This window comes from Pollachius pollachius (assembly GCF_949987615.1).
Source record: "Pollachius pollachius genome assembly, chromosome: 11".
NCBI lineage: Eukaryota > Metazoa > Chordata > Actinopteri > Gadiformes > Gadidae > Pollachius > Pollachius pollachius.
In genome coordinates, this window is record NC_136944.1 from 17726185 (window position 1) to 17740005 (window position 13821).

At 49.3% G+C, this 13821-nt stretch overlaps 1 protein-coding gene across 1 annotated transcript in view; it reads right to left on the reverse strand.

Annotated features, from left to right (window-relative positions):
* LOC307082856 (shisa family member 6) overlaps window positions 1-9344 on the reverse strand; it is a gene marked incomplete at both ends in the record, with an annotated part of 46274 nt that extends 36930 nt beyond the window's left edge. Inside the window, 2 exons of the mRNA XM_079746581.1 lie at window positions 2427-2584; window positions 8791-9344. Of these exons, the coding sequence (XP_079602707.1) occupies window positions 2427-2584; window positions 8791-9344 (712 nt within the window). The remainder of the gene's footprint in view (window positions 1-2426; window positions 2585-8790) is intronic.
* Window positions 9345-13821: the final 4477 nt, after the last annotated feature.

Consider the following 13821-nt stretch of genomic DNA (forward strand, 5'->3'; position numbering starts at 1 on the left):
AACATTTGGACTAGTGGTCGGCTCCTGGGGGCCTCGGGGCCCCTCTGCTCCTCTGGGGCCCGGTACTGAGGAATGAGGACAGTCCTTAATAAGACCACATTATCTGTCTCAGTCTAATTAGATGTTGAAGACAGCTGTAAAGCCACTTTGAACGCTCTGCCAATGCAATATTGGCCCGATTCATAATTAATGGAGCTTGTTAATAGTTTTTAGTTTATGGTTAAGAAAACTGATCTTATTACACATGTTGGTCACTCCAAACCATGTACTGTTCGATGTTTTCTTTAGTACTCTTTGAAATTAACAAACATTATTCTGTACAGAACACCCTGACCAATTAAGTTTAAAGACTGCATTTACACATTTTGTCTTTACATAATTTGTCAACTTTGTATATAAATGAGGATCGCAACACCCTGATCTCACTAACAGAAGTCTTCTGACTCAGGCTTCGGGTTTTACAATTTAATAAAACTGTCTGTCAAAGATGGACCGATTGAACAGGAAGTGACATTCGAGAACGTCTGACGTGTCAACCAGTCTGCCCACTGAATGCTTTCAATTCTAGAAGGGGGACAGGAAAATGGGGTGTTGGCATTTCTACCTCAACAAAAAACGATCCATATCCTGTAAACAGCAGCGGGGGGGGGGAAATCACACCGTCAACCTCTTGTTCTCAAGACAAACGCTCCAATGGCTGAGTCAATAATAACCTTGAAAACCTGTTTTATGTCATTTTTTTATCTTACATATTGACTCTTCACTCTCACCGGACACGATGTGATTAATGTCTGACGGTCCGACACAGCATTCATCTCTAGTTCACCTCTTTTCAAACCATCTGCTGCTGCTTCCTTTTTTGAGCTTCATCTCTTTTTTCCAACGATCTCCTGAAGGTCGTCCTGCTCATTCCCTTCCAGACGCTACAAATCCAGCCAGACGTCTGAACGAGGAGCGGTCGGAGGGAGCGAAGGCCAAACGTCTCGGAGGCTCGTTACCAAGACCATGAATCTGGAGTTGGCCTTCAGTCCGAGGGAAACATCCAGCTCCTGTGTCTGCTCGCAGGGTGTTTCTGGTATTTATTGACCGTTCGAATGCTAAAGTTCAGCGGTGGGTCAGGTGATCCAGTCGCATCCGAGTGCATTCAGGACTGACTGCAGTTTTTTTTACGAGGAACATCATGTTGCTTCAGACCAGACTAGCAACAAAGGAAGGACCCAGGCTTGCATTAACAAAGGACAGTCCTGGTGGAAAGAGAGGATTTCATTTTGAAAAGACCGCTTACTGAGACAGTAGCTGCAGTGTGGGATTTTGTGTCTTTTCATGTTTAAGGGCAGGAATGTGTGTATGTATGCGTGTGGGTCCATGTGTGTAAGGTTGAGTCCATGCATGTGTGAATGTGTGTTTGTGAATGTGTTTGCAATTTTGCATGTGTGCATGGGTGCGGGCGTGTGTGTATAGGGTACTGGTTGACACCAGAGTGCAGCTCAGAGCCTGGATCTGGGACACCATACTGGGCCACTTATAAAGCCCCCATCCCCCAAGCACGCCGCCTACCAGCCAATCCGACGCCTGCAGGACGGAAATATCCCAAGACAAAGACACGCGTCCGCCCGAAGACACGTTTGCTCGCATCTCATCCTATGTCACGTTTTAGCCAGAGATTAGTCGACCAATCGGACGCCCCGTGGAATGCGGGACGGGACCCTTCCCGCAGCTGGGCTTCTCACACCCTCTCCGTATCTTCAGCTTAGCACTGAGAACATATGAATAATACTCTCCTATTACACGCCTTGTCCATCTAGTTCAGCAGGCGTCAGTCACAGCCCAGCGGCCCACATACGCAGAGCTCAACTTGGAGAGGATTCCAGTCTTATTGAGGATGGAGGAGGCAGCACCACACACTGTGAGTCAAGTAGAGGGGAAATAAAGGTCAATGAGTCCTTGAACCCCTCTTTTGGTCGGGTTGCCCATGTGGGGACAGGTGTACTCAGTGAAGAAGGGGGGGCGTGACTTTGGACAGGCTACCTCAGCGAGATAGGGTATGTGGCCTGGTAAAGGAATACTCAGTGAGGTTGGCACAGGTGTACCCAGCGAAATATGGGGCGCGGCTATGGAGAGGGGCACCTAGTGTGGTAGAGGGTGTGGTTGCAGCCACGTGTACTCAGTGAGGTAGGAGGCGTGGCAATGCAAAGGTGTACTCAGTGGAGTAAGGGGCGTGACTATGGACAGGTGTACCGAGTGATTAGGTGGGCCAGGGTTATGGACAGCTGTACTCAGTGGTGTAGGGGGAGTGGCTGTGCACAGATGTACTGAGTTTGGTTGGGACCTGGCAATGGAAAAGTGTACACAGCGGGTAGGGGGCGTGACTATGAACAGGTGTACTGAGAGTGTTTGGAGCGTGGCTTTTATGCAGGTGTACTTACCATGGTTTGGGGCGTGGCTATGGACAGGTGTGTAGTGGTTCTTGAAGTTCCTCACAGGTGTTTCGTCTTTGGACGAGTCTTCCAACTCTGCCATGTTCTCATGTTCATGCAGAGACGTCGGATTGGTTCCTTGTTGCCGCAAAATGTCTGCAAGTGCCCTGGAGATATAAACAACAGAGAAGCAAGAAGTTTTATGAGAATCTCCAAAAGTAAAGCATTAGGTGATTTATTTAGCTGTACTTTCAGCTCAATTTATACTTGAGTGTAGCAAAGCAGGGAGGCCAAACCATATAGAGCCAGTGCCAACTCAGATAGTTCACCTTAAAGTATAAGAACAAACAGTACCAGTAGCACTTTTACTTTGGCGGTAAAAATAATGAGCAACCAAACTAAACGTATTACACTTCACAACTGCGGTTACATTTTGAATCAAACAAAATGTGTTGCATAACTTTGACCAGACTCATATTGTGTATACAGTATATAGACATACCAGTATTTGTATTTGTATCTATTTTTCAATGTCAACGGTAAAGTTCACTCCTCTACAACTGAGTATTTTCATGAGGAAAATGCAGTGTATGTATCGGCAGTTTAAGTAGGATAGCTGCCTGGTAAAATGAGCACACATTAGACATTTTTTATTTTATTTCCATCCCAGGCGACAGTGACCTGGTTTAAAAGTGTTCCAGCCTAATCTGGAGCTAAAAGAGGTTATTAAAACACTGGTAGACAAGGACGTCCCATTAAAATATTAGTTAAACACCAGTCAGCACAAACCACTTATTAAAAGATGAGTTAAACAAGTGTATTAGAACATGTTAAAAGATTAGGGTAAACATGAGACCTATTAAGTTCAATTCTAATTAGCAAGTATTCAATTATATCCAAAGATACAAGAGAAAGAACATGTTATTAAAACATTAAAACCTAGTTAGAAAGAAAACTCATGTTGAAAGATAGTTAACTTCCCAATACAGTCAACAAAAATCAGCTACAGATACATCTTGGTATCTGCAATTCAAATAAAATGCCACATAAAAATTCTGCTGTGTAATTGTTTTAGTTTTTTATGCTACGTCTTTACAGCTATCTACAAATCACTAACAAGTGATTTGTAAAACAGGAGAATAAAAGTCAAGTTTCCTCCTGACGGATGACTCTGAAGAGGTCTTTTGTGTTTTATGCTCCGAAGTTTCTTGTAAGCTCAACCGCAAATGCCAAATCTTTCTGCGGTTTCTTTGGCTTCCTAAACTAGGTCTAATTTGCTTCATGACATGAAATATTTGATTCGCCACGCAGGACAATTGAAAGAAAGTCGAGTTTTCTACCCGACAGTAGGAGTCTGAAGAGGTCTTTTGTGTTTTTCACGCTTGAGTTTCTGGTCATTTTCCTCCCATTGTGCGACCACTCTCCCCCCGTCGCCCATCCCCTCCCATCTCCTGCAATCTGAGAACAAAGTGCCCGTCTCGCCAGCAGCACCGTGACCGCACTGCTGGCCGGTCGATATGCTCTCAAATCTCTGTCTCCATACTCTTCCCTCTTCTGAAGGTCACGGCTGAGACCACGTGGGTCCGCCCCAAAAACACTTTCACAAATCCTACACCTGAAACCTGCCCACAGGAGCTGATTCGCTCTGGAAGAGAGTGTCCGCTGAGGCTGATTTCATGTTCCACCACGTCACTTTCCATCACTTCAAACCAACGACATCTTACAGACCAATTATGTCACTGTAGAAGACCAACAACATCAGGGACGACATCACTATGGATGAATGACCACTGGGAATAAGAAGGTCAGGAGAACTCTTACCCTCTCTATGCCTCTCTTGACATATCTGTATCTCTGTATCTCTCTCCACAGCCTCTCCCCTGGCCTCTATCTATTCTGAGGTCGTGGTCCATTAAAACGCTCCATGGCCTGGTTGTGATATCGTTCTGGGAGATGAACGCTGGGGCGCCTCCCTTCCTACTTCTCACCAGGAAGGTCCCGGCCTGGGGTAATTACACTACTGCCCACATGTAAGGTCCCTGCCTGGGGTAATCACACTACTGCCCACAAGTTTGGTCCCAGCCTGGGGATATACACTGCTTCCCTCCAGTAAGGTCCCAGTCTGGGGTAATTACACTACTGCCCTCCAGTAAGGTCCCGGCCTGGGGATATACACTGCTGCCCTCCAGTAAGGTCCCTGTCTTGGGTAATTACACTACTGCCCTCCAGTAAGGTCCCTGCCTGGGGATATACACTACTGCCCTCCAGTAAGGTCCTGGCCTGGGTAATTACACTACTGCCCTCCAGTAAGGTTCCTGCCTGGGGATATACACTACTGCCCTCCAGTAAGGTCCCGGCCTGGGGATATACACTACTGCCCTCCAGTAAGGTTCCTGCCTGGGGATATACACTACTGCCCTCCAGTAAGGTCCCGGCCTGGGGATATACACTACTGCCCTCCAGTAAGGTCCCGGCCTGGGGATATACACTGCTGCCCTCCAGTAAGGTCCCTGTCTTGGGTAATTACACTACTGCCCTCCAGTAAGGTCCTGGCCTGGGGATATACACTGCTGCCCTCCAGTAAGGTCCCTGTCTTGGGTAATTACACTACTGCCCTCCAGTAAGGTCCCTGCCTGGGGATATACACTACTGCCCTCCAGTAAGGTTCCTGCCTGGGGATATACACTACTGCCCTCCAGTAAGGTCCCGGCCTGGAGATATACACTGCTGCCCTCCAGTAAGGTCAGGGGCCATTACACCTTGTCGTTCCGGACCCCTCAAACACTCTCAGGGAGTCCATGGTTCGCCGCCACACTAATTGGGGAATGCTTTCTGTCAGGACGTGAGCCACCTCCAACGGGAATCGCCAACCGTTTTTACCTGGTTCAATAACGCGGTGGTGTGGTTACAGATGGTGGTTTACTGTGAATCCCTTTGGAAAAATGTGTCTCAATTGTTAAATAGTAAATAGAAAGATATATCAGAATGAATTCCCTTCATTAATTCTAGGACTATTAATGAAAGCGCTATTTTGAAAACAATATTAAAGACAAAGGATTATGTCAGGATGCCATACCATCCTCCTCTGAACACAAAGGCTGTGATCAACCCCTCAGGGAAGACATTTTAATCATACCAACATTTGTATTGACCTGACTGTTCATTAGAGATGAACCACGGCTCATGTCCTCTCCCAGGCCAGCTTGTTAGCTCCAGGTCTTTCTCAGCTACCACTTAGTTATCTCTGTTCCATAATGAAGGCTGACCAGACAGGTAGAGAAACAATCAGCCTCATAAGCTTCCATCAGCCTCAGAACAAATTAGTCCCGCGCCTCCATTTCGGATCCAATTAAAATGTAATGAAACAGGACCGCTGGATCTGCTGGGGTGTAGAGGCAAGTTTATACGTGACCCATTTATCTCTGGATGGCTCCACATGCCCAGCGAGCCTGCCATACATCTAGCCAGCTAGCTAGGTAGCCTGCCAGCTAGTCACCCCACAGTGGACGATTCCCCAAAACCCAACTATTGAAATACTCCCAGCAAACATCACACATTGAACATTGTGTTCTAGTAACTTTTAAGTCATCAAGCTATAACTTTCATCCAAAGTGAAATGTCATTTAGATACAGGTGACTAAGGACCAGGGAGTGGTTGAGACATCTTGCCTAGGTTGCCTACAGGTAGACAATGGGGATTGAACCCAGTGCCTTTCTGCTTGGTGGACGATGACATGGGGAAATTGAAGGGTGTCTCACACTGGGCAGAACGCCCCAGCGAAGACACATCACTACTGCTAGCAGTGTATTCAGATCCAGGCTAACTTTGTAGAATAATGTGCAGAATGTACGCTTCACAAAATTACAAATTGACAAACGAGAAATATTTCCTCTAATCATTAGTCCACAAACTAATAGAAATAGAAAAAACGAATAATTGTGTGTTCCATAATTGTAACATTCAATCATATTCTGTCAGATTTGTAATCCTTCCAACTGGCTGATTGCTTTTATGTGGCACACAGGGTGACCAATCACATGACCAAAGCCCCCCCCTGACAAGCCCCTGCCCCAGTGCTTAGTTAGAGAGAACCTCAACATGTTGGAGCTCCACTCAGCTGACCCCGTTAGAGAATACAATAAGACTTTAATGCTTTATATTAAAGGAAAACCAAATCCTGAAATAACTTATTTTGGGTGACGGGGGTGTAGTGGATAACTAAGCAGTGCTGTGTATTAATTCAGGGCCACATTTCCACATAAAAGCTGGTTCAAGAACATAGGATAGGATGTAATATGGACTCAAATTGCCCTCTATGTGTTAACAGGTGCTACTGCATGAGTCACCGGTTACCAGCTGTTTTGGGTGCCTGGGTAACCTGTCAATCTGATCCTAGGAAGAGGGCGGGCCTAGGTGAAAGCCTAAACAGCCATGTTTCACCGCCCATGGAAAAAAAGGGGAACCACTTAAAATGTGATAGTAGGCTAGGAATACCTCACGGTTGGTTTCGCTCTAAGACTCAATGATCAATGTTTTCCAATGTTCTTAGGCTTAACCATGTCCTGTATGTCAAGCTACACTATACACTGCGATATGCTACAATGAGCAACCGTATGCTATGCTACACCTCCCTGCGACCCACTTCAGGCGGGCTGAAGATGATTCGTCCAATCAGGAGATGACGCTGCCCCCATCTCCTTGGAATACCACCATATACAAAATATAGGACACACAGATCCCCATACTTCACAAACTTACCAACACACAGACACACGTACACAAAAACGAACACACACACACACACACATACACACACACACACACACACACACACACACACACACATTAAAAAAAGAATTCACACACACGCACACACACACACAGACACACACAAAATGCGTACATAGATCCGTCTGTCCTAGTTTACAGTATGCAGCATTCTGGACGATGTACTGCAGTTCAACAGGTTTTACTCCAGTTCCTAACATTGCACTGCATTTTGAAGGATTTTACTCCAGTTTCTAGGATTTTAACAGGATTTACTCCAGTTCCTAACATTGCACTGGAGGTCAACAGGATTTACTCCAGTTCTTAACATTGTACTGCTGTTTAGCAGGATTTACTCCAGTTCCTAACATTGCACTGGAAGTCAACAGGATTTTCTCCAGTTCTTAACATTGTACTGCCGTTTAGCAGGATTTACTCCAGTTCCTATAACACTGCACTAAAGTTCGAAGGATTTTACTCTAGTTTCTAGCATTTTAACAGGTTTTACTCCGGTTCCTAACATTGCACAGGATTTACTCCAGTTCCTAACATTGCACGGTAGGTCAACAGGATTTACTGCAGTTCCTATATTGTACTGCCGTTCAACAGGATTTACTCCAGTTCCTAATATTGTACTGCAGTTGAACAGGATTTACTCCAGTTCCTGACATTACACTGCAGTTCAACAGGATTTACTCCAGTTCCTAACATTGCACTGCAGTTCAACATAATTTACTCCAGTTCCTAACATTGCTCTGTAGCTCAACAGGATTTACTCCAGTTCTGAACATTGCACTGCACTTCAACAGGGTTTACTCCAGTTCCTAACATTGCACTGCAGTTCAACAGGATTTACTCCAGTTCCTAACATTGCTCTGTAGCTCAACAGGATTTACTCCAGTTCCTACCACAGCAGGAGGTCGTGCGGTTCAATCCGCGGTACTGCGTGAGGTGCTGCAGTGTTTCAGGTGGTGGCTTTCCCTAAGGCTCGCCCTAAGGCTCAAGGAGCGTTATGGTCGAGGCGGGAGATGAACCTTCTAGGCCGACTGACGGCCTGCAGGTCCCGGAGAACGGATCACTGCTGATTTCTCACGTTCACATTTCAGATACCTCTCAGCGGGTAGGGACAAGATAGGAGTCATCCCAATGTGGTCGGGATCGGGAAAAGGATACACAAACATATTTTACAGATTGGATTGAGTGGTCGATGGTGCGTGTGCGTGCGTGTGTGTGTGTCTTCTGCCGGAAAAAAAATTCTGAGATCAAATTGAGATTATATATTTTTGCTGAAACATTTCGAAAACATGCCGTTGTCATATTTTATAGATGTAGTTCCCTGATAGGGATGTCATTATTAAAATAACTTGATCTTTATTATTCTCTTGTTTTCAGCTTTCCATGAGGATGATTATGAACAGTGAAACTATGATTTGTTTGACTGAAATGCAACGTGCTCATTTCTCCAGTGTAGCGCACTTATTTAAATGACTTAACGTTGTACTGATTACCTAAAACATCAATGACACGCGCAGAAAGAGGAGCCGAGGGAAGCAGCGACATGAGGAAGACAATTAAGACTTTACAAGCAGGTCGTAACTTCTCTACCTGTGGACGTTCATCTCCTGCGGCGGTTTGGTCGCCTTGTCGTAGGCGACTTTGGCGCCGATCCCGATGGCTATGACGAGCGCCACCACGCCGCACGAGATGTACACCGTGGTGTTGGTCTGGTCTAGCTCCGGGTCGTACGTGTCCCCCGTGGGCGCGGGGGAGGGAGGCTGGGTCTTTATCCAGTCTGGAGTGTTGTAGTTCGTGCAGTACTTCTGCTCGAGGCGCTTCCCCTGGTCTGCGCAGCAGAAGCGCAGGAAGCAGCTGCCACAGCAGTAGCGGTGGTCCGTGTTGTTGCACTCGAACTCCTTGTCCAGCTGTCCACTCACGTCGTAGTAGCCCAGGCACGTGTCGTGCGCTCCGACCGCCGGAGCCTGCACCTGGGTGACCCGGATCCGGCCCGGAGCGGGGGCGCCCGGCCCGCCGGTGCTGTTCACCTCCCGGGGCCGTGCGGTCCGCTTGGGGGCCGGCTTGGTTCTCTTGTTCGCAGCGGCACACAGCACGTGGAGCGGGTCCAAGTAGACCAGGAGCAGGAGAAGATGTTTTATCCCCATGGTCTTCGTGACGCGACCCCGTGCCCCTTCTCTCTCTCCCTCTCTCGCTCTCTCTCTCACTCTCTCTTGGCTGCTGGTTCTCCAACTCCTCCACCTCTCAGCAAACCCGCACTCCTCTCGATCTTCTTGTCACTTTGATGGAGTTCATGATCGCAGATTGCCCCCCCCCCTCTGCCGCCGCCGCCTGCAGGTCGGTCAGCGCGTCACGCCCTGGTCATGCGCGAGGACGCGCTCCGCTCCGATCACAGCAGGGCGCCTCTCGCGCGTCTCCATCTTCCGTCCGTACCAAACTTCGCGCTTGCCGTGGAAGTGTTTTTTTTTTCTTTTTGTGTCCGGTTATTTGGCGTTTTCCCTCCCGAGTCGCCGAGGAGTCAGCGTCTCGTTTTCGGCCGTCCTGCGGAGGTGAAACATTCAGCAGAAGTCAATTAAGGCTGCGTAACAAAACGCAACCCTGGGGGACGGTGGGCGGGAAGGACCCGCTAATAGGCGCCTTTAACCCCCCCCGGGTCGGATCCATACGGTTTAGTCTGTCGGTTCGGTGGGCTCGCCGTTCACCGTAGATTAACGAGCGTCATGTGGTGGTTTAGAGGTTCAGAACCACGGAGAGCGTCCTGAGGATAGGGAGTCTGGACCTGGCAGCGACCGCGCAACGCTCTCGAAAAATAGTATCGCAACGAGTACTGAAGTACTACCTTTAACACCGTAGAACTGACTTGATAGATTAATTTCTCTGCTTTTCCATCGTTATTCTACTGGCTCAACAATAAAGTCAAAAATAAGAGAAGTGCGCGTGTGGTTCCAGCCTAGTGTCCCGTATTCAGGACCCTTAACTCGCGCTGCCTAAACACTACAGAGCAGTATAGAGAAGTTCTTACCGTGCGACACTAACCAGCACCGGAGACCGGAGACCGCGAGCTCTGCCGCGGAATCAAAGAAGCCGCTTGGTACTGGGCAGGACCTCTTGCGCTGCTCCTCACCCCTCCTTCTCCTCCTCCTAGCTCCCCCCGCCCACAACAGGAGCGGCCTACGTCACCACTCCAGGTACTTGGGGTTAATTATTTGCCGCGCGACCGCTCGATACGAACCGGGCGCTGCGTCGACACGCACTTTAAGCTCCCGCCATTGATGGTGTCAACTCACGCGACGCTGCACATCTATAGTCACCTCCTCATCAACTCTCGTGATTTAGAGTGTGTGTGTGTGTGTGTGTGTGTGTGTGTGTGTGTGTGTGTGTGTGTGTGTGTGTGTGTGTGTGTGTGTGTGTGTGTGTGTGTGTGTGTGTGTGCGTCAAGCCGTACTTCAAGTGTTGTTGCCTATAGAGCCTTGGTGTGAAACATTATAAACTGAGACTAACCTTTGTATAAAATAACACAGACTAGCCTGCTATAGATTTGAGATTAACATGAGGTAAGGTTTAGACTTACATACTGTAGTGTTGAGACTTAACACAGGTTAAGCAATGCTTGTGGTCGAAATATTAGAAGGGACACATCTCACTGACTGTGGAGGTCTGTGGACGGTGGGGTTCGGGAAGGGGCGGAGGGTACAGTCTAATGCAGGCCTGAGAAGCCCCCCTGTGAGACTGCCTCTGATCCGTCCCCCGGGACCGGACTGAACCGGTTCCACCTCCGCACCTCTAAGAGCAGAAAACAAGGCCGTGTAAAGCACCTCTAAAGATTTCACCCTTCACACTCTTCACAGCCGTCAGCCGCTGAGACGGACTGGCGTGTGTGTGACGGACCGGCGTGTGTGTGACGGACCGGCGTGTGTGTGACAGAGCGCGTGTGCGTCGGGCGTTAATGTGAAGGTAATATGACAAGAGGACTCTGAGGGAGAGATCTCCTCCTCAGTGATGTGCACTAGGCAGAGCCGGCCAACGAGCGCTGCACTCAGGCTGTCAGCCGGTCAGATCAGATGGTGGGTTGAGCTGAGGGGGGAGACAGGAGGGGAGGGAGGAGAGGGGGGAGAGTGAGGGTGAGATGGGAGAGGAGGGGGGGAGGGGGAGGAAGGTGAGATATGGGGGAGACAGGAGGGGAGGGAGGAGAGGGAGGTCGGACGAAAGTGAGATGGTGGGGGAGGGGGGAGAGGAAGGGGGAGGAGGGGGGAGAGAGAGGATGAGGAGGGGGAGAGAGGGGAGAGGAAGAGGAGAGGGAGGATGAGGAGGGAGAGAGAGGGGGGAGAGAGAGGAGGGGGGAAAGTGAGATGGTGGGGGAGACAGGAGGAGGGGGAGAGGGAGGAGTAGGATAGGCAGAAGAGGAATGGTCCATTACGGTTGAGCCGCTCAGGAAGCGTCTCGCTGGCCTCAGCAGAACGTTCTGACAGGTAACGCCATGCCGACACGGCGCTCCGACAGTAATGAGCGCGTTCGTCCTGAGAAGAAAGGAATGAAGGATGTCTCCCAACGATCCAGAGTTAAGAGCAGCGCCTCTCCTCTTGCCCCCCACCCCACCATCCCTCATCCCGGGAAGTTTACAGCAGAACAAGCGACCCCGCGTTTGAGGTAACACGCAAGTTCTCCGCCGCGGCCTTTGTCACGTTGTCTGGAGTCATTTAGATCATGGCCCACATACTCTCATGAATCCAGTCGCTTTCAAATCGTTTCTATTTTCAGATGACGAGTTCAAGTGAGTCTTGATTCGGCTTCGCTCAGAGCACCAACCAGAAATGTCTGGCCCCGTTCTGGTGCAGGGGGGGAATTGGCCTCCGCTGACACCGTTCAGCCTCTACTGGGTCGACTCTCCGTCTGGGCCTACCGCCCATCCTCACCAGCAGCCTAGCCACCTGCCTCAATACCAAACTGATCCCGAGAGGGCCTAACCACCAGCCTCAACACCAGCTCCTCCCCAGCCTCAACACATGCCTACCCTCCAGCCTCAAATGCAGTCTCACAGCCAGCCTCCCCACCAGCATTCCTCAGGTTTGGTTCTCACGATGGACACTGTTTCATTCTCCCGTTTCCTCCTGATGAGAAGTTGGTATATTATGTATAGTTTACGTAAGGTAACATACTGGACACTTAGATAGTGCTAGCACTGTAGAATACTGGATAGGGGTATAGCGTAAGAGCTGTCGTTGCTTTCAGGGGAAAAACCACCGCACCCGCCTTTATGATGTGCAGAGCTCAGTACCGGAGAATCTGCCGACGCCAAAACTTTAAACTTTGACCCGTTTTGTTTGTGTTGCTTAGCTACAGAGCTTTACAACTGACATGGTGGTTCTAGCCCAGTCATGGTTCAGACGGACCGAATGCGTCCGTTCGCTGGGAGTGTTTGTGTCCAAGGGGCTTCCGTTGTCTCTTTGTGTATCTCTGTGTGAGTGTCACAGGAGTGTAACAGGTGTTTATAATCAATTTAGGCGGCATCTGGCTTGCTGGGGTGTGATGTAATCACCGTGGAAACAGGTGAGAGCACATAGCAGGTCTGGCTGAAGGCCCGGGAGCTCCGACAGTGAAATGGGGCCGACAGCTGGAAGGGTCGCAGGTTCAAATCCATGGTTCCTCCTGGCAATATGTGACATTGTGACGTTGGAGAGCAATACTTCTACCCCTTGATTTAATGACTCACTGATCTGCACCCTAGTAGTATAGGTGAGACACCTGGTTGTGGGTGAGACACTTGAGAGAGTGAGACATCTTGTTGTGGGTGAGACACCTGAGAGAATGAGACACCTAGGGGGTGAGACACCCGGTGGGCAAGACACCTGGTGGGGGAGACACCTGGTTTGGGGAGACATCTGAGAGAGTGACACACCTGGTTGTCGGTGAGACAACTGAGGGAGGGAGACATTCTGGGGGTGAGACACCTGGTGGCTGAGACATCTGAGAGGGTGAGACAACTGGTTGTGGGTGGGACACCTGAGAGAGTGAGACATATGGTTAAGTGAGACACCAGGTGGGTGAAACTACTTGTCATTGAGACACCTGGTGGGGGGGGGAGACACCTGCTGCGTGAGACACCTGTGAGAGTGAGACACCCGGTGATGGCTGCACCTGGACGATGAGATTAAAGTATGTTGTATTAATTTTTCCTCATTCAGTCGAGTGCCACCAGCACCACTGTTGTTATTGTTGTTGTTGTTGTTGTCACCCCGGACAACAACACACCATCAACTCCCGGCGCCGCGGTCGGGTTCGCCCGTGTCGGAGTGTGTTCTGTCACCGCCAGCCAATCAGCGGTGACCTCGCCTCAGCCAGGCTGCCACTGCAGCACTCCCCCCTCTAAACATTGAGAAAAACAATAAATATCTATAAAAACACACAAATAAATCATGGCTGTTTTACAGGGTCCTCCTACCCCCCCCCCCACCCTACCCACCCACCTGGCCCCCGGAGAGGACACTTGTTAAATGGCGGTGGCGTTGTGCTCACAGCTCCCTCTGAATCAATTACCATTTGGATGTAAATGTCAGCGCGCGGCGTTCCAGCGGGACTGTCGCCGGGCAGAGCTGGAGCGAAAGTGTTGGTTATCACGGACGGACG